The sequence below is a fragment of the Eublepharis macularius genome, chromosome 1, assembly GCF_028583425.1.
Source record: "Eublepharis macularius isolate TG4126 chromosome 1, MPM_Emac_v1.0, whole genome shotgun sequence".
Taxonomy (NCBI): Eukaryota; Metazoa; Chordata; class Lepidosauria; order Squamata; family Eublepharidae; genus Eublepharis; species Eublepharis macularius.
This window is the reverse complement of record NC_072790.1, coordinates 103988950-104014828: the sequence shown is the minus strand read 5'-3', so window position 1 is coordinate 104014828 and position 25879 is coordinate 103988950. Positions and strand designations below refer to the sequence as shown.

Sequence of the window (25879 nt, the reverse complement as noted above, 5' to 3'; positions counted from 1 at the left end):
TTCCAGGGCAACAGCAGGAGTTCAGACAGAGTTCAGACAATCCCTGCCTAAGTTGCCAAGGGAATTGATTGTAGGTGCCAGACTGTCTGGCTTGATGAATAGCAATGAACAAGGCTTGCGAACAGCAAATTGGGCTATTCGTAGCTTTTTTTGTTCATATTGCTGTTCGTGCCCATCTCTAATCAGCACTCAGCTGGTTCGAATCCCACTATTTCCATGAGTTCTATAGGTGGCCTTGTGTAAGCCACACCTCTCAGACCCAGCTCCCCAGCTGTATTGTGGGGATAATAATAACACTAACTTGTTCACTGCTCTAGGTGGGACACTAATCTGTCTAGAAGAGTGGTATATAAGTGTAGTTATTATTATTATTATTAACTGCTGACTCCTTCTTTGCCCACTACTATTTTTCTCAGGATTCTCTTTCTCTTTTCTGGGGAAACCCGATCTATCTCATGGGAGTTCTACTAAAGGACATCCAACCAACTTCAGGACAGATCATATGATTTCTTTACTGCACTCTTACTTAAACATACACTAGTACACGCAGGGAATTAACATATCACCATCCCCAGTAGACTTCAAAATCTCTTGTGTATAGCAGGCCTAGATCAATAGCTGCTTATGAAACGGAATGTGTGAAAGTGAATATTCTACTGTCTGCCTATGTATTTTTCATTGTATTTTTTAGTTTGTGATCTAGTTTCAATCCCTCTGTTTATTTACCTGCTTATAGTAAAGACTTGTTTTATTTCTTAAGCATTTTGGTCTAGATTTGTAGCTGTTTATGATATGAAAAGAGGGATGGCAAGTGCCTCACTGTGTTGCTCTGTATCATTTGTAGTGTGTTTTCTGATCTGTTTTTATTGCTTTACCATTGTTTATTTAGTTGCAGTAAAGCCCTATTATAGTCCTTAGGTGTCATGTCTTGTTAATTTCCCACTGTATTTGTCACTTGTTAGTAACACACTGTGTTTGTTAAGTCACTAGGAGACAGTGAGTCCAGAACTCTTCCTCCTCTCCGGCCCACTCCTCTGTCATTTCCTAGTAGCAAGAATTAACACCATCCATGGGATCCCTGGTATACATAGGAAGAGATTCCCACTTTAATGCACTCTGCACTCCATATGTGCTCAGACTGTCAATATAGAAAGGGAAAGGGAATACAGATACATGTAGCCATTTAGATAATGAAGGCAAATAATATCACCAGGTAAGTAACATGCCACTAAACCTCTATTAAAGAGACAGAACAGTTGGGAACCTAATTCATGGTTACTTGGTCCTGCAAAGAGTTCAGCCCTTGTAAGATGAACTATAACAGCTTGTAATGATTTTAAGTAAATGTGTCCATGTGTCTTTAAATGCTTGGTGTGATATAGGTGAAGAGTGGGGGTGAAAGAGAGGGATTAGTGAGTGATATGATTGGTTGATGACTGAGAGTGTGGGCAGAGTGAATGCTGTTTTAGACTGCGAATGGAGAAAGAGCATTCAGTCAGGGAAAGAGAGGCTAGCTGTGTGCTGCCTGAGCATGTTTAAGTATTATTGAGAGAAATATAACCTGTGTGGGAACCTGAACTGAGAATGTTTGTGAAAGAACATTCAGTCAGGGAAAGAGGCTAGCTATGTGCAGCCTGAGTAATTTTAAGCAGTTCTGAGAAAAATATTGAGTCAGGAGAAAGCAGGCTAGCTGTGTGCTGCCTGAACTTGTTTAAGTATTTCTGAGATAAATATAACCTGCATGGAAGCCTGAACTCTGTTTGTGAAAGGACATTCAGTCAGGGAAAGCAGGCAAACTGGGTGTGAATCCTTAGAAAAGCTCTGTGTGACTGGGTTTAAGAAAGTAAATTTAAGAATTGTGAACTACTCTTTGAAACCATCAAGTTTTAGAAATAACATGAAACCGATACACTTCTTATAAAAATAAAAGTTTAGTTTGGTTTTGTTATATCCCAGAGTAACTGTCATTGCAATATCCCATTCCTATCCGTAGGGCCACATAGAACCATGAAGGAGCCTGATGCTTGGGCACGTTACTAAAGGGAAAATTTAAATAAAATATCTTGGAATATAATATTCCTGGTGGCAGCAATCTACCCAGAGGGTGTAAGGGAAAGATTAAAGGCAAAATCTACCCAAGAGAGAGAAAGGGTCATAACACAGCTCCCTTGGTCGTTTGCTCTGAGCTACTGGATAACAAGAGAGTATCATGGAAAAGGCTGAGTAAGATGAAGAATCCATGAAAACTAACTAATCTTCCAGTAAAACTAAAAAACTCTTTTTATATACAACATTTCCAGTGTGTTATATCTTAAGGATGAATAAATAGAATAGTAAATACATTCAAAACATAAATTAATTGTTCCATCCCAAACATGCTTAACGGGTGTCAGTCATTTCAAAAATGCAGTCTCTTTCCAGCAAGGAGGGTAGAAAGACTGCATTTTTGAGTGACTGATTAATTGTTTTCTTGGTCAGAAGATCTCAGGATGGAAAAGTGGCTGCTTTGATAAAGGAGCCTGGAAATCGGATAAATATACCAGTCTTCCTGTTAGTGGTCATGCTTGGAACTTGTAGAAAATACAACTTAAAGATAACCATGGAAGAGACTAAATTAAGGATTAACTTTGGAATTTGTTTGGCCCAATTTCTGAAGATTTGTTATGAATCCTTGTATTCAAGCACCCGCACTTTAGAAAATTGACTCTTACAACTCCATGCCTAATGTGCATTTGGAAGATTGTAAGGGTTTGATTACATGAGCATAGAGGTGGGCATGAACTGGGGGAAAAATGAACCGTTCGGTTTGTGGTTCATCACGTTTCATGATCCACAAACCTCGAACTTTCACGAACTTGCCCCAGTTCATGAACCAGTTCGTTTGGTTCATGGTTTGTCACATCCTCAAGCCCTAGAACGCCCCCCTTCACACTCAGAGACGACAAACTCATAGGGACTCTTCAGCAGGATCTCCCCCAGCTCCCTCCAAGTTTGGCGAAGATTGCTTTTCAGATCTTCAAGTTATAGACCCCCAAATTGGGTGCCCCCAGGAAAATCCCATTTGATATAATGGGAGCCACAAATGCTGATTGACTTACATAGGCTCTATTGGAATACATTGCAGGCAGCACCAAAAAGTTATGGGAAGGAGTTGAAGAATCTTCCTATGAGAGTGGAATGACAGCCCCCAGACGTGGATTATGACGGTGGCCGCCCCATCCTAGACTGGACCGCCTCCTTTCTGTCCCCCGGAAATCACAGTCTCTGGGGGTGGGGAGTGGCCTGCAGCACCCCACTTGTGCCTGGGAGGCAGCCACTGCATTAGAAAAGGATGTGTTTTGTTGGTAGCCGCCCCCTCCTTGCAGGCTCGGGTGTCAGGATGGCCCCTGCTATACTTTGGAGGGTTTGAGGGGGTTCACTGTTAGGCTGCAGGCCTGATCTCTTGTGCTCTGCTTTAAGAGTGCTACTGAATGCTACATCTCAGAGAAGCTGTGAGAAAGAATGTTATCAGCAGTAATGTTATCAGCATTACCAGGGAGACGCAGACAGTTATCAGGGAGACCGGAGGCCTACTCAAAACAACAACTTTGTTTACTTTCACTTTACCTTCTTCAGCTAATTAGAATTTAGCTTAGAGCATAACTAAGGAGGGAGTAGAATGGGTTGGGTTTGAAGAGTTTAATGCTTAGCAGGGGGAGGGAACGGTTATTCCTGTCAATGAAATGTCTACTGTACTGAGCTCTTAGATTGTCAATAAATAAATGTCTAAGCTGGCAGTCTCTGACTTCGGCAGGCGGCCAATGGACCGCCTCCTTTCCTCCCTCTGGGGGCCACTGGCTCAGGGGGTGGGAGTGGCCCATGACACCCCCTTGCGGGGAGATGTTTCACGCCTAAGGAAATGGAACAGCACAGACCCTCCTAGACAATTGTTCTCTGAGTCTGGCAGCAGGACAGAGACTGAGGTGGCTCAGAGCCCCGATACTTCCCCAAGGTCCAGGAAGGGGTACCCCAGCAGGGAGAGATTAACCTTTATGAAGGACAATTGATCCACCAGGGCCGGGTCCAGGCATGAGCAGCAGGTATGGAGCAGTCCATTAGATATAATGGGAGCCAGCCACAAATGCCAATTGACTTGTGCCAGGCTCCTTGCTGGGTTCGTCAGAGCCTTGGTGTGGCATGTCCTGCAGGTTGGCCTGGGCAGTGGCTAGAGCTCAAGGAAAGCCTTAGATAAGGAGGGAGAAGGGGGGTTGGAGACACCCTGGATCCCTCTCTCCCTCCATTGGAATGGCCAGTGTAACTCCCTCTCTCTCTCTCTCTGACCTTGTCACACTCTCTCACCTCTCCAACTCACTGATTTGCTCCCAACTACTCATTACTGGCTCCTTGTCCCTGCCCATCTTTATAGAGTCCCCTTGGCACCCTCCCCCAGTCAAGGAGATGTTCTTGGGGACACAGGAATATTCTTTTCAAGAAGTGGAGGACAGAGACAGTCTATGAGAGGAGGTTAATCTTGGGAGGAATGAGAAGATATTCTTTGGGAAGACAGGATATTGGACAGGAAAAGAAAAAGGTGATCCATGAGGTGAGGTTAATCCTGTGGGGAAGTAGACCTTGGGGGAACTGCATTACATTCCACAATGAGGAGCCCCTAAGCCTGGCAGTGGCACAGAGGCTGGGGTGGTGTCGGAGCCATGATACCACCAGACAGCTGTTGGTGCGGGGGGAGGCAAGGTTTAACTTCCAATGTGGGGGAACCTGGATCTTCAATCCTCAAGATGCGGTGAGGGGTAGCCCAGCAGGGGGAGGTTGAACTTTATGAAGGCCGATTGATCCACCAGCACCAGGCCCACGCGTGAGCGGCAGGCACCAAGCAGGTCTCCCAGGTGGGAGAATATCCGCTCGCTCTGGACACAGGTGGAGGGGCAAGAGAGGAAGTTCATGGCCGCAGATGACAAGTCAGGCCAGATGTCAGCTTTGTGTGCCCAGAACTCCAGGGGATCAGAGTCAGTGGAGCTCGGCAAGGTACTCTTGCACCATCACCTCTGCTGAGTCCTCCGCAAAGGCATGTGTGGGCTCCTTGATGCTGCCAACCGTCCAGCTCACCACCGAGGACTAGTGGGAGGGTTGTTGGGTGGGCTCTCATGGCCTGGGGAGCTGGGCTGATGGACAACATCACCCATGGGTGCCCACTCCTTCAGTCCAGCCTTGATTGTGGTTTCAATGTTCCTCCCCCCACCCCCGGTATGGTCCTCATCCATCCCTGCGCCTGGAACAGAACTACTCTGTAGCCCGGGGGCAGGGCTGTCCTCTCCTTCCAGGACCCTGAATTTACCCTGGGGGTCCAGAGGTCCTCCAGTTGCCTCCAGTGGGCAATAAGGGCAAGGTAGCCATGCTGACAGATGCTCCACAGGTCTGCCATGAAGTGCACAGTTCACCCTTGTGCTCTGGACAGCTCATCATGGACCAGCTCTACCACAGAGCGGTAGACAGATGGCAAGACTCACCAGCCAATGGTCCACTGCAAGGGCATGGTATACCAGGGGGCAAAATGACGCTGCACCAACCAAAAGCCCACACTCTCCACAATGGTGGAAAGGTAGTCTGTCCAGGGCAATCATCTCTGCCACCACATGAGTGCCCACCTCCTGAGCCCTTCCCCTGTTTCCTTCTCTTGGCAGTGCCACAGACCCCAAGGGAACAACCTTATGAAGGGGAGTGTGCCTGGAAGTTCCACTCCCACCCACAGCACTCTCAGTGCAAGTCTTCTTCCTCAGGGTTGACTCCCATTCCCCTCCCCCTTCTCCCTGGTCAGAAGCCCTCTTCATCCCCCCATTGGATGGTTCTCCTTGCTCCAGAGGCAACAGATTCGGGTGGTGCCTCGCAGATGCCTGTGGAGGATGCTAGATGACAGGTGCTTGGGTCCAAGCCCCTATGCACCAGGACATCACAGTGCTGGCAATGCGCCACACAGGGGTCATTGGGGAGGGTTGTGAAGCGCTGCCAAAGTACATGCCTGAAACGGGGACTGGGATGGGTGTGGCTAGGCCAGGAGGATGCAGCGAGGGGTGGACTGCAGGCAGGGGCAGCCCCAAGAGGTTTGGATGTGGAGGAGCTGGATGTTTCTCCAAGACCCCCTGATGCACCCTCCTCCTCCTCAAAAAGTCTTAGCAGCTACTCTTCCTCTGGCAATGCTGACAACTCTTCTGCCTCCTCCTCCATCCTCACAAGCAGATCTTGAAAAAGAGGCTGTTTGCTGGGCACTGGTGGGCCAGCGGGATGAGCTTGAGACGTCTTCCCCCCACGATCACCCTCAGTCTAACCCTCATGGAGCTAACAAAAAGAGCCCTCAGCCAAGGAAGCCACTAAGTTTGGCCCCAGAGCCTACCAGTAGTCCTGAGACTGGGGTGGGGGGAAAAACCCCTCACCTACCACACAAAACACCTTCTCAGACAAGAAAGGTGCTCAAAGTAAGAAAAATTAATAAGAAACAAAATAAAGAGTCCTGTGAGCCCTCAGCCAAGGAAGTCACTAAGCTTGGCACCAGAGCCTAGCAGTAGTCCTGGGAAAGGGGTGGGGGAAAAGCCCCTCATCCACCACACAAAACACCTTCCCAGCCAGGAAAGGTGCTCTAAATAAGAAATAGACTATTTATCGGTCTCTTTTTAAGTAGCAAGCCAGAAACTCCACCAAAACACTCCAAAATCCTCCCTCTCTGTCTCTCCAACTCTCAACAGCAGCTCTTCCCTGTCTCTCTGCCTGTTGGAAAATGGAACCATGAGGCTGAGAGATGGTTATTATAATTGTTGCTCTCCATAGAGCACAATATGAGCTCTCTGGTTGGCAGACAGAGCTGCCTATCAAGGTTTTGAGGGCTAAGATTGGTGTTCCCAGGGTTGCAGAACATCCATTCCCTCCATTTCCTAGGGAATAAATTCTTGCTCCTTCCTTGCATAGAGACGAATGGGAGCTCTCTGGTAGGCAGGGAGAGCGGCCTATCAAGGTTTTGAGGGCTAAAATTGGTATTTCCACAGCTGCAGAAGATCTGCAGACATTCACCCCCTCCATTGCCTAGGAAATTAATGGATCGACGCCAGGCTGTCTGGCTTCACAAACTGATTACAAACCAAGCTAACCAGCCTAAAAAGTCATGGAACTTCGTGAAAAAGGGGTCCTATGAACCACCGGTTTGAAAGCATCAAACCAGTCCGGGTTGTGCCAAATTTTGGTTCATAATTCAGTTTGTGCCCACCTCTACTTGAGCATATCACTATGTAAATGGCTCGTAACGTCTGTAAATGATTTGTATTGATGCTTTGAAGTACTAGCTCTTTAGACAATTGGCTTCTATATCTCCATGATTATGTGTATTTGAAAGATTGCAAGACTTTGACTATTTGATTACTTGATTATGTATATGCAAATAAGTTTTCTATAGTGGAATTATACAGATTATGAATATTTATGTATAGATATCTTTATATTAATGCACGTTAAGCACTTTTTGAATGGAACAACTAACTTATGTATTGAATATATTTACTATTCTGTTTACTCATCCTTAAGATATAATATACTGGAAATGTATATAAAAAGAGGTTTTTTGGTTTTATTGGAAGATTAGTTTGTTTTCACGGATTCTTTATCTTGCTCTGAGCTATTGCTCATTTCTATAATGCTGTTCTTCTACTCCATAGGTGAGTCATGCATCAACTGCTGAAATCCTTAGTGACAAAGTACGTTTCCCTTCTTTTTTACGAACTGTGCCTAGTGATTCCTATCAGACCAAAGCAATGGCACAACTGATCCACAAGTCAGGATGGAACTGGATTGGAATCATAGCCACTGATGATGACTTTGGGCGTCTCGCTGTGGAGAGCTTTGGATTGCAGGCCATGGCAAACAACGTCTGCATTGCGTTTAAAGAAATGTTGCCAGCTTATCTTTCAGACAGCACCATTCATGGCAAAATTAATCAAGCTCTTGAGAAGATTGTCAAGGAAACCAGGGTAAATGTCATTGTTGTCTTTCTGAGGCAATTCCATGTAATGAGACTTTTCAGAAAAGCAATTGAAAGGAACATAAATAAAACTTGGATTGCCAGTGATAACTGGTCAGCCGGTGTCAAAATTAGCTCCATTCCAAATATCAGTCGCCTAGGGAAAGTGGTTGGATTTACATTCAAAAGTGGCAACATGTCATCTTTCCATGAGTTCTTGAGCAATCTACAGTCAACCCCCATTGGAAACAACTCGTTCTTGAGGGAATACACCATGCTTATGTCAACATGCTCACATATAAATGATCAAGATTTGAGTAAGTGCATTTCAAATTACTCTTTGATGCAGAACCACACTATAACAAGTAGCCAGCAATGGAGAAAGGAGTTTCTAATTGCCAACGTTGAACCAGGATTTATCCATAGCACCATGCTTGCAGTGCATGCAATTGCATACGCCATTCGGAACCAGTGCAAGGACAGAAACTGCAAAGACCCATATGCTTTTGCCCCTTGGGAGGTATGATTTTATAATAATTTTGTGTTCTTCACAGGCATCTTGCACGCTGTGCATCTGTCTCCTGATTTTTATCTCATTATACAAACTAGTGGCTAATTGAATAGTGATTGATTAATTGGATATATTGAATTTTAACTTTAAAAACCATATAAACCCTAAGTTAAATGTCCCAGTCTATATACTAAAATCTATAGAAGCTGAACTTCTTACACAAAAAGCCAGCCCTAGTAGAAAGGTCTTTAACACTTAGCTGGTATAGTCCTTTTGGATTGTGGTAAATTATTTGTACCAGAATGCATGCTGTTATTTTTTTTAAAAGACATCTATTTTGTTTCTTCTCACATACCCCCTTATAAACTCTCTGGCTATTATTCCTATTTTATGTATGGGAAAACTAAAGCTGAGAGAGAGCAATTTTCATCTGAGGTTAATCAAGGAGTGGTTAAGTTAATGATTTGGACCACAAGTCCTGAATCCAAACCCGATCTGCTAGCCCCTAAGCAACATTTTCTCTTGACTTTTGCTTATATAGTTGTTGAACTACTGTGACAGGCATTTCAAGGTCCAGCCTCCAGGGGCCTCAGCCAATCACATTCACTTAGGGATTAGAATGCTGAAAAGGGGGGAAAAGGAGTTTGAAAGTTTAACTGCAGGCCAACTGACAGAGTTGAGGGTAGTTGGACTTTGGTGGGGGAATGGTTAGGAGGTCTGTTTGTTAGGCAGAGTATCCATTAGTTACTTTAGATATTTTGAAGATAGGTAGGGTTGGATACTGTTAAAACAGTGAATATCTGTAAAAAAAAAAACCTTTCTGTTCCATATTATAAGCCTGAATCAGTCAGCCAAGACAACTGCGTTATAACTGCTGTGCTTTCTCAGGCCCGAGCACTCCATTAACTTTCGTACTGTAATACTGACAGGGCTGGAGAAAAAGAAAACAAACAAGCAACACATACCACTGAAATAAACCAGTTTCTTAGTTTTCATCGAGCCTACGGTGTGGTTCCTTTGAGCCAATAATTGCCTCATAATAAGCCAAGTGAATTCTCAGTGACATGCTGAGTCCAGGAATTGTCCTCATTGAGGATTAGAAGACTAAGCGGTCCCAAAAGCCTCATTTATAAATGTATAAGAAAAAAAGAAATTTGTTGGTTGTGAAATTTAAGTCCCTGTTTTCTTGATTTGGAGACAGGGTGTCATCACAACTACCAAGAGTTTTCTTTGGTTATTCCTTTGAACATCAGTACCCACTTTTTGACAATTATACTGCTGAATACTATGTGGATATTTCTATAATTCCTGCATATTATAGCAAAATATATACAGCCTGCCTGGATATTTAATGCTGGATAGTTATCTGAGAAACAACAATTGCTGCAGTGCTGAGAGATGGTTGGCTGTATTATGGTGGTCGGAGACAGTCTTCTGGCCTAGAGTGTTGTCAGGCTCCCCTGTTGGTGGGTTAGAGCCCAAGGCTGGCTCACTCTGCAGCCTCCTTTCAAGCTGAGTTGTAGATAGACTTCAGCAATATGAGAGGGGGGGGGTTCCACTTCTAGCTCATGCCAAACTCCACTCAGCTCTCAGGAGAGGTCTGGTCCTTCCTCCAAACTTCCCTCCAGCCAGCATCTTAAAGGGCTGCTTGGAAGAGGGACAGCCCGCGGACTTACCCAGTCCCCCAGTCGATGTGAGATGGGCAGGGTATGGCACCAACGGGGCCTCTGTAGCCCCCTTTCCCCCCTGCTGGCATATCAGGCTCTCCCACCCTCTGCCCCTGAAAATGGTTGTCCTCACCCCTCTTCCTGCTGGGTGGGTGGTGCTGCTGGCCCTGCTACTTCCTGCAGCCATCTGGTGAACTAGCCAGCCTAATGTGCAGCTCTTCTGGCTCTGGCACCTTGGGCTGGGTTTCCAGGCCTGTAAGCTACTCATGAAACCCCAGAGTGGCCTTTTCCTTCATCACCACCTCATGGGGTTTCTCAAGTGAGGTTGTGTGTAGGGAGGAGGCCATAAGCCCCACTGCTACCACCATCACCACTGTCCTCTGCCTCCTACGGCTGCCAGTCCCCAGTGGAGGTGGGAGATCCCTCTCTCCCAGCCTCCCCCCCCCCACTGCCACTCACCTGGCCAGTGAGGTGGGGGAAAGGCCCCAGGAAACTGGCCTAGGAGGCAAGAAGCCTCTTGGGCCAGCACACAGTGGGCGCGCTCCCCACAGGCATGATGATGTCACTTCTGGAAGTGACATCATCATGCCTGGAGGCAGGCATATTCCTGCCTTTCATAGGGCCCAAAATTAACCAAAATTGGCCTCTGTGAAGGGTGGAAGCATACCTGCTGCAGGGTGTGATGATGTTACTTCCAGAAGTGATGTTATCGCACCTGCTGGGAGCACATGCATGTGCAGGTAAGTCCCTGTTTGGGGCCTATTTTTTTAAAAAGCTTTTCCCTGCAGCTGCAGTGTAGCTGTGAGGAACCCAAGTTGGGTCCAGGAAGCCTGGACGCAACTCTTTCAAAACTCAGTGTCTAGTTTGGCTCTGAAACAGCTACAGGTTTGCTTAAGATGCCACTGCAGGTATATCCTTGGTCTCATCTTGTAGGTTCTCTTTATGAAGCTGTTTGTTTTTAAAAAAGCTAACACAATATGTAACATTAAAATAAAAGCAACATTAAAAACCATTTAAAACACTATCAAATGGTCAAACAGACTCACTTATCAAAGCTCCAGCAAAATAAAAATGTCTTGGCAACAGCCCATCACCCCAAAACAGTGGCCTTTTTCACCACTGTAGTAAGGCAGTTCCATAAAACAGGACCTGCCAGAAAGAGAGCTTGCACATTTACTGCCATTATTATGGCAGTAAATAGAATCTAGATACTATGGGGCACCTCTTTACTGACTGCAAGAAGCATGCACTCGCCAGAGATAAATGGATCTCAGTACACATCCAGAAATGGGGGTGTGATTCGAAACAAGTAGTTGCAATGCTTTTAGCAGATACAGACCCAAGCATAACTCTTGCTGTGGCAAAATTTTTATCTATGGTTTTTAATGATTTTCTCTTTTAGCGACATATTTTATATTTTGTAATTAATACTTGGCTATTTGATCAACCATTTTATTGAATTGCATTATTCTGTACTTTAAAATATTGAACCTGTTTTGCTTCTGACCTGTTGGTCTGTGAGCATGAAATAAAGAATCTGAATCTGAATCTGCCATTATTCTGACCTGCTGGCATATCAGGCTCTCCCACCCTCTGACCTGGCTAGTTGGCGGAATTATCAACAGGCTCTATTGTTCTGGTCGGCAGCACATATGCGGAGAGGTGATCTTTCAAGAATTTAATCTCAGGCTGGGAAAGACTCTAAAGGTCCCTTGACACCTTCCACATGCCAGTCATACTCTGCTGTTTTCTCACAGCCTCTGCTGGTTCAACAAAGCAGCAACGGGACTTTCACGGGATGGGCTTCCTCACATTTTTCCTGCCCTGCCCCTACCTTAGCCATTCCTGGGGGGGGGAGTATTTTTTCAGTTTTTAAAAAATCAGTAATTGACAAATGTAATGCTATAACAATGTGTCAGTTACCAATGGAAAAAAGAAACCAAAAAAGCCTTTCAGTGGTGTGGGGGAGGGGCACCCTCTGGGACTAGGGTAAGAAAAATGATATGGGCAGGAGTGGGGAAAATCCAATATTTCCTGTCCACACAGCAGCCATTCTAGTTCTTCTGTGATTTTTCTTAAAATATCATAGTAAAAATGTTTAAGAACGAACTTAGGAAAGCTACAGAAAAGCTGCAAGGTGCGCCAAAGCACTGCCGTATTGAGTAGAGGGGTGGTGGTGGCAGATTCTCATCATCAGCAAAGCCAGATCAAATACCTGGTGTGTAAGGGACCTTATACTCATTTATGCTAGGTGTAGTTTGAGCCCAAAGGTGTGGAATCCCTGTGTTGAAAAATATGTTTGAGAGATATGAAAGCTTTGTCTATCATATATTATTTGTTACATACACACAATTTGATATCGCAGTCACCAAGAAAAGCAATACAATGTATGAACACTCAGGCTATACTGTTTTAAAGCCTAAGAACATATGCCAGATTGCCTATTGCACAGGATTCATCTTCCTTGAATGCGTTCAAAGAAAGGAGAATTTTTGACAGATGCCATTGATCATTTTAAGCAGGGTCCACAAATACAGTAAAATGAAGCAGGAGAATTAGCTGTAAGTGACACCTCAAGCTGCAAGAGAGAACATGTTTTTGAAAGTACCTTATTTTTTATCTGTTTTAGCAGAAAAGTAGCATATAAACGTTGTGGAGACTCACTTCCACTGTGGCTAGTAGAGGAAGTGCACAAAATCAATGTTTTCCAAGAAGCCCTTCCAAGGAGCATAAGTGCTAGCAGCAGAGGAAGCGAGTGCTACACAGCAACCAGAGAGAATCATGAGGGAAACAATGTCATAGGATCCAAGCCATAAACCCTTGTTTTTAAGCTGTTTTTAAATTTGTACTGAGTTTTTAATATGGATGAGAGAACATTAAAAAGGACTTTCCCATCTGCATTCAGAAATGGTGCAATCTATCACATTGTATCAGCATTCTATCATATCATTCTGCTGATTATGTACAGCGGCTCTGTATTTTAGCAAGATGAATCATGCATCACTTTCTGCTTTGTGCACAATTATTAAAGACATACAAGTCCAGGTTGTTTCATATCAAATATGGCAACCCATGGGTGAAATCAACATGCATCCCCTTGAAAATTCATCCTCTTTGGTTGCCCTTTGCTGACAACAATTGTTGATAGAGAAAGAGGAGGAATTATGCAACTCTGTTCATTCTCCAGGACCTTCCATGGCTTTCAATGCTATTCATTGTGGTGTCCTTCTGTATCACCACTCTGGGTTGGGGTGTGTATGTGTGAGCAGAACTTGTGGTTCTGCTCCCTCCTGAGCAAAGCATTCCAGAAGGCGGCACTGGGACTACTAAGGCGGCACTGGGACTACTGTTCAATGCAGTGGGGAATGTCCTACAGGGTTTCTCAGGATTCAGTATTGTCCCCAGGAGCAAAGCATCCTGATGTATTGACCTTGTTATAACCTTGTTATAATCTTTCCTTCGAGGTAGGAGCCCTCAAAGCTTCTTTATCTTCTTCTATAGACTCTTGGGAAACAAGTTAACATATTTTTCCACCAATGTATTTGGAAGATGGCAATGTTTTACTGTTGCCTATATCGTTTATTAATTTATTTTGTACTATTATTGTTATTTTGTAGTACACTACCTTGTGAAGCTATGCTGAAATTCAATTTACAATACTATTATATTAAATAAATGTTAATGGCAATCACATTCAACTGGCAGGTGTAGTTTATGAAATTCAATTTTTACAGTTTGTTTTTTTCTAAAATCCCTAACAGGGAAATCCTAAGCAAAACTACTACAGCCTAAGCCCATTGACATCAATGATTTCAAATGGCTTAGACTATAGTAACTCTGCTTAGAATTTCACTGTAAATCTAACAAGTTTCATTATTAGAAAAGTAAAAATCTACTGTAACTAGGAACATAGTAAACATTAAAATCAAAATAATATAAATTTGGAAGTTTGTAAATACAACTGAATTTACCTAAGAAGTTTTTCTTCTGAATTATGTTCAGTTTTTTTATTAACAGCATGGAAACAAACCATGAGTGATTCTTAGGTTTGCAATTCATAGCTAGAACATGTGAATTGACTTCAGATTGGAAGAAAGATCTGGACTATCTAAAACACTGACAACCATGCAAGAGAGGGAGTGGGGTTTTCACCAGTCAGCACCAGGTTCTGTTTTATTAGCTTTTTAAAGGAAAAAAATGTCCTTTTAAAACACATCTTTTTTTTTCCTTTACAATTTTAATAGCGTATGGGGGAGGAAGTCAGTTTCACTTAGCAAAACCAAATGGACATTGAAGGGTTAATCCTTGTCTTCATTTTGTTCCTGGCCCCAATGCAAATTGAAGCTGCATAAGTCAACTGTTTTATAGACAGGTTGAGATGCTCGTTCTTCATTTCATCTGTTTTTGCAGGTCCAATTTAGGTGCAAATCTATTTAGCAAAGAGGTCAACTTGAGGCAGTGTCTTTATGTGACATTATAGAAAGCCTTCATCCCTATAAACACATAAATGATGAACTATAAAATTCATTGTTCTGCACTGCTACTATTTAATGCTGTTGAATGATATCATTTTTCCATAACTGACATTGACTTGTGGGACCACTTATTTTTCCTATTGCAGTTGCTTGAAGAACTTAAAGAAATAAAATTCACTGACAATGAAAGGGAGGTCTATTTTGATTCTCAAGGAGACATTAACACAGGCTATGATGTATTGGTTTGGAAGGAAATTGATGGACGAATGGTGATTACCAACATGGCAGAGTATGACCTGGAACAAGAGGACTTCATCTTTGCTGATGAGGAGGATGAAATTGAATTCATGAATTTAAAGGTATCTGGAGGCTCATAGGTAAACTCATGCAGTGAAAATGGGGTTTAAACACTTGTCAATATAACCTAATGAGCTTCCTATACTCTTGGTTCCAAACTTTTTCATATAGTCTTTGAAGTATGAAAAGTGATACATGGGGGGAAATGGAGATAGGTGGGAGATTGCACCAATAATATTGTATCCTGTGAGTGGATTGTTCCAAACCTGCAGTTCTGTGAGTCTGCTATATAATAACAATGTGCTAGACAGATTAGTGCCCTACTCAGAGCAATGGACAAAGTCAGTGTTGTTATTATCCCCATAATACTGCTGGGGAGCTGGGGCTGAGAGAAGTGGCTTACCCAAGGACACCTACTGAACTCATGGTAGTAGGGGATTCTAACTAACAGAGTGTTGATCTGCAGCTTAACTACTATGCTACAGTAGCCAGGAACAAGTACAGGCCACAGTTGGTTGCTTTGAAGTAACCAGCAGAATAGGCATGCTTAAATTCTACTGAATTTTATTTTATACTATAGGTGGACACTCAGAGCCTAGCCAGACATTACAAACTACACGAGTTTGCTACAGGGACAAGTTTCTAGAAGCAGTTTGTGAGTAAATGAACAGCAGGGTCCAATTCCAATTGGTTCTACTGTGGAGGAGAAAGATGAAGTCCTACCTTCTCCCTGTGTTTTTTTCAACAGCTGAAAAAGCCTGGGAACCATAGTGGGGGGAGGGGTCTGTGGGAAGCTAGCATGTGCAAGCATTCAGAGCTCATGCTAGCCCCCAGTGCAGCAAATAATGACCCCTTCCCTGCATTCTTGGGCTATTGGGCCCTGCTGCAAGGTCACCCTCATAAGTTGCCAATAGCAATTACAGTATCACTGCAAGTCCCTGTTGAGTTGTGGACTCGTTCAGTTTGTAATGTCTAATTAGGCTCTCAGATAATAACATACTTCATAAACTTTGTTTGAGTGGTCATCCTGAAGGGTGGTATAAATTGAATAATGTTGTTGTTATCATCAGATTACAGACAGCTGAGAAACTCTTTGCTTCTCATGCTGTACCAATATATATGTTTTTACTCCATTGTCAACACACTTCAAAAACCTGCTTCCTAGATCAGAAAAAGGGGTAACTGAGCATTCTATAAGTAATTATCATTTTTTCAAATTGCCTTCAACTCTCAGAAACAAAGCATCATTTGTTTTTAGTATAAAGTGTTCACACACAACTTTTTAAATTATTTTGTTTAATTATTTTACTTATACTAGTAATCTGCATTTTTTCTGACTTTTATTCGGTCAGGATATTATGTAAAGATGGAGCGTAGTGTAATGGTTGAGCAACAAACCAAGAATTCATTGTCTGAAATCTTGTTTCTGTCAGGAAATTACCAAATGCAAGTCACTGTCAGCCTTAGCTGTTACCTGCAATAAAGTGATGGTGATATCACCTACCTTACAGGCTTGTTGTAAGGGTTTTAACAGGATAATATAGGTGAAATATTTTGAAGACTTGAAAGCCAGTTTGGTATAGTGGTTAAGGGCGTGGGACTCTAATCTGGAGAGCCGGGTTTGATTCCCCACTCCTCTATTTGAAGCCAGCTGGTAACCTTGGGCTAGTCACAGCTCTCTGGAGCTCTCTCAGCCCCACCCACCTCACAGGATGTTTGTTGTAGGGATAATAATGACATACTTTGTAAACCGCTCTGAGTGGGGATTAAGTTGTCCTGAAAGGTAGCACATAAATCAAAGGTTGTTGTTGTTATTATTATTAAATATTATTAAAATTCAAAAGTTTTGTGTGCCTCCAAAGTTGTTACTCTGTTTTTTAAAGTTGTAGGGTCAGATTACTGAATAACATGGATGGTTATTTTAGAATGGAATATATGATTAGCACTTGATTATGAGTGGAACTTCAGTTCATCTTCATTCTTCTGTACAGCCCCACATGGGACTGCACACGTGCAGGCCAGCTGACGGAGAATTCTACAACGCTTTCTAGAGCTCCAAAGGGGCCGTTGCTCACGAGCCTCACAGCAACCGTTCCTGCCTAAACGGTCACATGATCCACGGTGAGCAACGGCCCCTTCCCTCAGTTCTCTTCTTGCCGCCATTTGAGGAGGAACTTTGCTTTTGAGCCCCATGCATGTTGCAAACTTCTTGTGTCTACTTCAGTTTTTCTGACTTCGAACTGTTGCGATTACAATTTCTTGGATTCTAACTTGGATTGGACATTGTTGGTGTGTATTGACCCGGCCTGTTTAATGACGTTTTTTGGACTTGCCCCTCAGTGTTCTTGATTACCTCGATATGTCTTCTAAGGCGCTTTTCAAGCATTGCTCTCAATGTAATATAAAGATGACGCAGACTGATGCCCATGAACTCTGTCTGTTTTGTTTAGGAGAGGGCCATAATGTACCGGCCTGTAAGATCTGCCAGAATTTTACGCCCAAAGCGAGGCATGATAGAAGCCAACATTTATGAGCGTCTTTATGGAATAAGGTCTTGGAAGGGGAAGAGGTGCTTAGGTCTCCTTCGTCTAGGGAGCATGCACCACAGACCGGATCAAGGGCGAGTCTAGTTTTGACAGTTGTTGAGCGTAAGTCCAGGGCCGGTTCCGTAGTCTCGTCCAGGTCGGTTCCGCCATCGGAACTGATATGTAAGGCTTCAAGTTCGGTGAGATTGACTCCGACGTCAGATCTGTCAGACAGACCACCAAGTTTGGCAAAATCGGTTCCAGTCTCGGATCCAGGGGCGAAGAGTTCAAAGCGCAATTCAGAGTCCAGGTCGGCATCAGAGCCACCAGCCAAGAAGTCCAGGAAGACCAAGTACTCTTCTCGAGAGGATAAGAATTTGGCCCATTGTTCTTGGTCGCCGAGGCCAGCTCCCACAAAAGATGCTATATTGGTGACGCCTCGCACCCCATCGCCACATTTGAACTGTCCAAGCCATTCGATGTTGAAAGGGGAGATTGTGGAACCGAGAGAGGTCGGAACCGAGATGGAGATCTTGGACCATTGAAGCTGCAGTCGAATGTTCCCCCTGCTGTGATCGGAATGTACTGGTTGAGTCTTCTCTGTGTCGGGCCCAGCAGCGCTCTAGCTCGTCGGTACAATCTCATAGAAGTCGGCAGGTTTCCAGTGAGAGAACATCATCGGAGCCAAGAAGGTCTCTTTCAGTCCAGCATCACCATGCCTGTTGTGTCTCGGTTCCATGTCAGCATCAGTTGCAAGATGATTATGCACACTCGAGGCCGTTGGGCTCGAGAGAGCATAGGTGGTTGCCTCTGCCTTTTCCTGACACATCTTAGGTATCGGAAGAAGGGGATGTCGGGATGGACCATTCTGATGTCGGTTCTGAGTCGTTTTCGGATCCTTCTCCTGACAAGAATGTAGGTCCAAGTGCTAGTTCACCATTTGAGGATCTTTGGTTGTACTCTGAACAGATGGCTCGAATGGCTAAAGCTTTGGACATCGACATGTCATCGGCTACCCCGAAGACGAAGGATAAATTGCTTTGTCAGATATATGGTGATGCTCCTGCAGTGGTAGGATTCCCGATGCTAGAAGGATTGGAGGAAATTGTGCACAAGGTGTGGAAGAAACCAACTGACTTACCTGCTACATCAAAGAGAGTGGAGCAGATGTATAAAGTTAAACAGGACACCTGGCAGGCGCTGATAAAGCATCCACCACCATCCTCCCTGGTAGCGGAGGAGATCCAGCATCATAGGGCAGGTTCTCACTCTGTCCCTCCTGACAAAGAGGGCAAGAAATCGGATGCACTGGGCAGACGGCAGTACACAGTTTCCGCTTTGATCATGTGTATTGCCAACTATCAGACGATAATGGCTGGGTATCAACTGTATCTCTGGGAGAAGTTGCCACTATATCTGATCTACCAGAGGATAAGAAGGCTGTAGTATCGTTGCTCCAGACAGAAGGTGTGAGATTGGCCAAGCAACAAATGAATGCAGGTAGCCATACAATGGATCCATCAGCTAGAGGTATGACCAGAGCAGTACTTCTGAGACAGCATGCCTGGCTACACTTCACAGCCCTTCCTATGGAGACAAGAGAAAAAAATTGAAAGCTTGCCGTTTGAGGGAGATCAACTGTTCTCTTCAGTCACTGATGAGGCCCTTAAAAAGGAAAAAGAAAACAGGCAGATGGCAAGATCCCTGGGTTTGACAGCTTCTGATAGGTCATCCTACAAGCCCAGGTATTTCTCCAGACACACCTCATATCGATGTATTGTCGAAGGCTTTCACGGCCGGAGAACGATGGTTGTTGTGGGTTTTCCGGGCTGTATTGCCGTGGTCTTGGCATTGTAGTTCCTGACGTTTCGCCAGCAGCTGTGGCTGGCATCTTCAGAGGTGTAGCACCAAAAGACAGAGATCTCTCAGTGTCACAGTGTGGAAAAGATGTAGGTCATTTGTATCTACTCAGGAGGGGTGGGGTTGAGCTGAGTCATCCTGTAAGGGTTTCCCAGGGTGTGGAATGCTAATGGCGGGAGGCTTCACTGTATCCTGAGGAGGTTCTTTTGCATATGGATTGGTACTTGATGTGCTAATCTTCTCTGCAGGGCTATTGTCGGGGATAGAATGTTTTGTTTGCCTGGTGTTTTTCAGAACTGGAAACCATGCTCTGTTCATTCTTAAGGTTTCTTCTTTCCTGTTGAAGTTTTGCTTATGCTTGTGAATTTCAATGGCTTCCGTGTGCAGTCTGACAAAGTAGTTGGAAGTGTTGTCCAGTATTTTGGTGTCCTGGAATAAGATACTGTGCCCTGTTTGAGTTAGGCTATGTTCAGCCACTGCTGATTTTTCAGGTTGTCCAAGTCTGCAGTGTCTTTCATGTTCTTTTATTCTTGTTTGGATGCTACGCTTTGTGGTCCCGATGTAAACTTGTCCACAGCTGCAGGGTATACGGTATACTCCTGCAGAGGTGAGGGGGTCTCTACTGTCTTTTGCTGATCGTAGCATCTGTTGTATTTTTCGGGTGGGTCTGAATACTGCTTGAAGGTTATGCTTTTTCATAAGCTTTCCCATCTGATCAGTAATTCCTTTGATATATGGCAAAAACACTTTTCCTGTAGGAGACTGTTTTTCCTTGGTTGTTTGATTCATCCTGGGTTTGATTGCTCTTCGGATTTCATTTCTGGAGTAGCCATTTGCCTGAAGTGCGTGGTTTAGATGATTAATTTCCTCATTGAGAAAGTGCTGCTCACATATCCATCTTGCACGATCCACTAATGTTTTCATTATGCCAACTACTTCCAACTACTTTGTCAGACTGCACAGGGAAGCCATTGAAATTCACAAGCATAAGCAAAACTTCAACAGGAAAGAAGAAACCTTAAGAATGAACAGAGCATGGTTTCCAGTTCTGAAAAACACCAGGCTAACAAAACATTCTATCCCCGACAATAGCCCTGCAGAGAAGATTAGCACATCAAGTACCAATCCATATGCAAAAGAACCTCCTCAGGATACAGTGAAGCCTCCCGCCATTAGCATTCCACACCCTGGGAAACCCTTACAGGATGACTCAGCTCAACCCCACCCCTCCTGAGTAGATACAAATGACCTACATCTTTTCCACACTGTGACACTGAGAGATCTCTGTCTTTTGGTGCTACACCTCTGAAGATGCCAGCCACAGCTGCTGGCGAAACGTCAGGAACTACAATGCCAAGACCACGGCAATACAGCCCGGAAAACCCACAACAAACACCTCATATCATTATTATGGGAGGAAACAGCAGCATCAGTACTTCCAGAACCAGCCCAAGAGACAGTATCCTGCTTCTCAGCAATCGAGGAGATGTAGGCAGTACAAGCCTCGTTCGTCCCATGGTCCTGCTCTTCAAAAGGACCCTCAAGGCCCTGTAAAGCAGTTCTGAAGGGAGCAAGCAAACTCTAGTCCTTTGTTTGGAGACCGATTGGCACCTTTCCTTCCTGAATGGGAGTCCATAACGACAGATGTTTGGATCCTGGCCATTGTGGACACTGGATATGGACTAGAGTTCGCTGAACTACCTAAATGTGTTTCGCCAACACTGGCAGTTAATAATATATTACCCGAGTTGGAAGGGGAAATTCATGCTCTCTTCGCCAAGGGGGCTATTGAAGAAGTAAAAGTTGATAATTTCAAACCATGTTTTTTTCATGCTTCTTCTTGGTTCCAAAGAAAGATGGGGGTTTATCTTAGATCTCAGAACCCTATCTTAGATTTAAGAGATCTCAATGTGTTTCTTAGCATTTCAAAGTTCAAGATGGTTAAGTTACCCATTGTGTTATCTTTACTGAAACATGGGGAGTGGTTCACAGTCCTTGATTTTAAGGACGCATACTTTCACATTGCTATCAGGAAGGAGCACAGGAAATACCTGGGGTTTGTGTACCATAACAGGGTGTTCAGATATAGGGTACTTCCCTTTGGTCTCTCTACAGCACCAAGAGTTTTCACGAAATGTATGGCACCGGTTGTGGCCTTTCTGAGAGAGAAGGGGTATACAGTTTTTCCCTATTTAGATGACTGGTTGGTGGTGGCACCCACTAGGGAGAAATTGGTTTATGACATTGAAAGCGTAGTGCAAACCTGTCGGAGGTTGGGCCTCCTTATAAATATGGACAAGTCAAAGCTAGAGCCCAGCCAAAGGGTGTCCTACATTGGGGCAGTGTTAGACTCCTCCATTGCAAAAGCTCTTCTACCGCAGGAGAGGGCCAGATCAATTAAATCCTTGGTTTCACTTCTGATTAGAAACTGTTTTCAGCCGGTGCGTACCATACAGCGCTTGTTGGGGTACATCGTGTCTACTACATCTGTAGTGCCCTTTGCCAGACTACGGATGAGACAGCTACAGAACTGGTTTGTTAGAAAGTATAAGCCCTCTGAACATGCACCTTCGGTACGGTTTTCAGTACCACGAGGGGTAATCCGTTCTTTGGCTTGGTGGGTGGATGACCACAACCTGTTTAAGGGGATGGTCTTTGGCTGCACTCATCATGACGTGGTTTTAACAACAGATGCCTCCCTATCGGGTTGGGGTGCACACTGTAATGGTATGTTCGTTCAGGGTAGTTGGTCTGAAAAGGCATCAGGGTTAACCTATTGGAACACATTAACCTATTGGAACTGAGAGCTATACGATTTGCGCTTGTATCACTTGCAGGCTTTCTATGAAACAAGACTGGTGCAGACGGACAACACTACTGCAATATACTATATCAATTGTCAAGGTGGTATTGCATCCCTAAAACTCTGCAGCGAAGCTGTGACTTTATGGCACTGGCCAATTGCAAACAATGTGGGGATTCAGGCAATTCACATTGCAGGGACAGACAATGTAGAGGCAGATGTGCTCAGCAGGGTCATTGTGTCAAATCACAAGTGTGAGTTGAACACCGACTGTCTGTACCCTATTTTCAATCGATGGGGTACACCGGAGATAGATGTTTTTGCGACAGCAAACAATGCGAAGACAAGAGTGTTTTGCTCCAGGGCAGGAAGCGACCCTCTGTCCATTGGGGATGCATTCCAGGTCCTGTGGACAACTGGTCTTCATTATATGTTTCCCCCAATTCCTCTCTTAATGAAGGTCTTGTGCAAAATAGAGGGAAAACACCAATTGCATATTGATAGCACCGTTCTGCCCCAGGCAGGTGTGGTTACCCAAACTTCTACAACTGTCCAAACAGATGTAAGGTTGCCCAAAGGACATGATTTGCTGAGCAATGGGCATCTATTTCACCACGACCCAGACAGTTTACATTTGACAGCGTGGTGAATTTGCCCCCACCAATAGAATGCTCGGCTCAGGTTCAGGAGGTCCTACTGAATGCTAGGAGGCCTTCAACGAGAAAGTCTTATGCTGCCAAATGAGCTAAGTTTTCAGCTTGGACGATGCTTAAGGGTGTCTCAGCTGTGTCATGTCCTTTACATTTCATATTTGATTATTTATGTGACTTAAAGTCAACTGGGCTTAGTGTGACATCATTGAAAGTACATTTGGTGGCTATTTCATCAGTGCACCAACCAGTGGAAGGATGATCTGTTTTTTCTCATTCAAGTTCTTGCCAGTTCATGAGGGGAATGTGTAATCTTTATCCACCGGTGACATTGCCTGTCCCTCAATGGTCATTGTCACTGTTATCACCCTTTGAGCTGTTGGCTACTTGTCCCCTAGATGTTTTGTCTTACAAGGTGGCATTTTTAGTGGCCGTCACTTCTGCTAGGAGAGTCAGTGAATTGGCAGCACTCAGGGTTGACCCTCCTTTCCTGCAGTTTCACCCTACTAAAGTGGTGCTTAGGCCTAGTTTACAATTTTTGCCAAAAGTGGTGAGTGCTTTCCACTTATTGCAGGAAATTTCCCAATATTTTTCCCAAACCCAGTATCTAAAGGAGAAAGAGCATTGCACACACTTGATTTGAAAAGGACTTTAGCCTTTTATTTAGATAGGACAAAATTGTTTAGAGACACTACACATCTGTTTGTCTGCTTTGGGGGTGTGAATAAAGGGAAGAAGGCGTCTGCACAGACAGTTTCTTGATGGGTTGTGCTTGCCATTGAAAAAGCGTACAATATGGCTGGGATATCATGTCCTTTAAAAGTAAAAGCTCATTCCACAAGGTCGCAGGCAGCATCTTCAGCTCTGATCGGGGTGTTCGCTTTTTAAAGATCTGTAAAGCGGCAACATGGGCTTCCGCTGACACTTTTGTAAAGCATTACGCGATGGATGTGAATGCGAATCAGGATGTGACAGTTGCGAGAGCCGTCTTGCATTCTCTCTTTACCTTAAAAAAAAAGTGTGATAAAAGAGTAGAGGATTGTTTCAAAGAATTTTCAATTGAAACTCTTAAGTGTTAATTGGTTCAGGGGTTGCTGTTTTGGCTACTGTTTTATACGTGTATTCCTGCACTTATGGTTGTGCTGTTTTTGTCTTCTTTAATAAAGTTAATTTGGAGAGTCACCCCGTCCCCGTGTGGTGTATAGCTTGGTACTCTCCCATGTTGGGGCTGCACAGAAGAATGAAGATGAAAACAGGGTTTCACTCACCTGTAACTTCTGTTCATCAAATTCTTCTGTGCAGACACACATGCCCTCCCTCCTTTCCCTCTGTGAACTCTCTCATTAGTCTGGCAATGAGTTGCAGGGGCATGTGGGAGAACTGAGGGAAGGGGGCATTGCTCGCAGTGGATCACGTGACCATTTAGGCGGGAAAGGTTGCTATGAGGCTCATGAGCAACAGCCCCTTTGGAGCTCTAGAAAGCGTTGTAGAATTCTCCGTCGGCTGGCCTGCGTGTGCGCAGTCCCATGTGTGTCTGCACAGAAGAACTCAATGAACAGAAGTTACAGGTGAGTGAAACCCTGCTGATTTATTGTTAATTTTTCAACTCTCAGAACGTTCAGTCAAAATGTTCCAGGAAATGCTACCCCGGACAAGTGAAGAAAGTCTCAGCAAGCCCACATACCTGCTGCTATGAGTGTATAAGCTGCCCAGAAAACTACTACACTAATCAATCAGGTATGATGACCAGAATGTCAATTTTATTAAAAAGAGACATGTTTATAACCTGAAAATAAGCATTCAAGTATCCAGTTATCTCTGTGCTTGTCCGAGGCTCTGTAGTTGTGTTACCAGAACTGCTCTATTTGAATGGGGAATTAGCTAGCAGTCTGGAACTAAATTTAGTGCGGATCTTAACCACTTGTATACCAGGGTCCCTCTCCAGACGCTCATGCAATAAAGAGGCAGACTAAATGAAGATACATGTTTTACTAAATAATGTGGCGTATGCCTGAACTAGCACATGCATACAAGGTTACACGCAAGAGCTAGGAAAAACAGAGTAAGAGAATAGAGACGGTTGCATTAGCGGGGTAGCCCACTTGAGAGCGATGAAGTTGGGTATACTCACAATCCCGACGAGGAGCAAAGACGTAGCAGCGAGGTGGTCTAATGCCAGCACTAGCTCCAATAGGGAGTGACAGCAAGGAGTCTGGATAGGCCGGTCACCCAGCTTGCCCTCACAACCGGGCAACCTACTAGCAAGCCCCAGGAATCTGATTATATTATTGTGACACCTTGGGAAGAGGGAACAAAGGAGGGAGGGGGAGATCTGGGTGTATTGAATGGATGTTCCAGCGGACAGGGCTTGTCCCGACGTCATCATCTCTGGAATGCGGAGATGCATTCTCTAAGTTCTTGGGATGGTCAGTACTTAGCTTCTTCTCCGGAGCGGCTGTTAAGATATGCAGAGCAAGGCGAGGTTCGCCGCTGCCAACGTGGTCTGCTCGCTTCTCCGAAATGGCTTCTCTCAGCAGGCTGCTTCTCTGGGTCTTCTGGCTGCCTGGGAACATGGCTGCTGGCTGGGCATGGCTGGGGCTTGCTAGTAGGTTGCCCGGTAGTGAGGGCAAGCTGGGTGACCGGCCTGCGGGAGGCTCCAGACAGGAACTGGCCAGGGGGTGCCTGGTCAGGCTCGCTGGAGGTCTCCCTGGCTGGCCTCTGGCTGCTAACAGCCCGGCTTGGGCCCAGGTGAGGCAGGCAGGCAGGTTCACCCAATGCTTTGAAGAATCCTCACTGTAGAAGCATAACGGGAGTGGTTTGAGTTGTATGTAGCTCCACCAAAAGGGCTTTGGTAATCTGTTTAGTTGTTTAACCAGATGACATACATAGAGTTTTCCATAGCAACAGGTGGGACAGGAAAAAGGTGAATTTTCTATAGTAGTTATGCAAGTTACTGCAGAAAAAATGTACAGAGACGCACTTTGTGTATTCAGAAGTTATTGCATTCTGAGATTGAGAATTATTCTGATTTTGGACTATCATGATTTGTACTTACAGTTACTCACTTTGTCATCCACATTTACAAATAAGCAGAC

The 25879-nt window shown here is 44.4% G+C and overlaps 1 protein-coding gene across 1 annotated transcript in view; it reads left to right on the top strand.

Moving 5' to 3' along the window:
- Positions 1 to 25879, top strand: part of GPRC6A (G protein-coupled receptor class C group 6 member A) — a 60206-nt gene that overhangs the window by 12920 nt on the left and 21407 nt on the right. Inside the window, exons 3-5 of the mRNA XM_054997466.1 lie at positions 7695 to 8516; positions 14796 to 15008; positions 24398 to 24521. Coding sequence (XP_054853441.1) covers positions 7695 to 8516; positions 14796 to 15008; positions 24398 to 24521 — 1159 coding nt within the window. The remainder of the gene's footprint in view (positions 1 to 7694; positions 8517 to 14795; positions 15009 to 24397; positions 24522 to 25879) is intronic.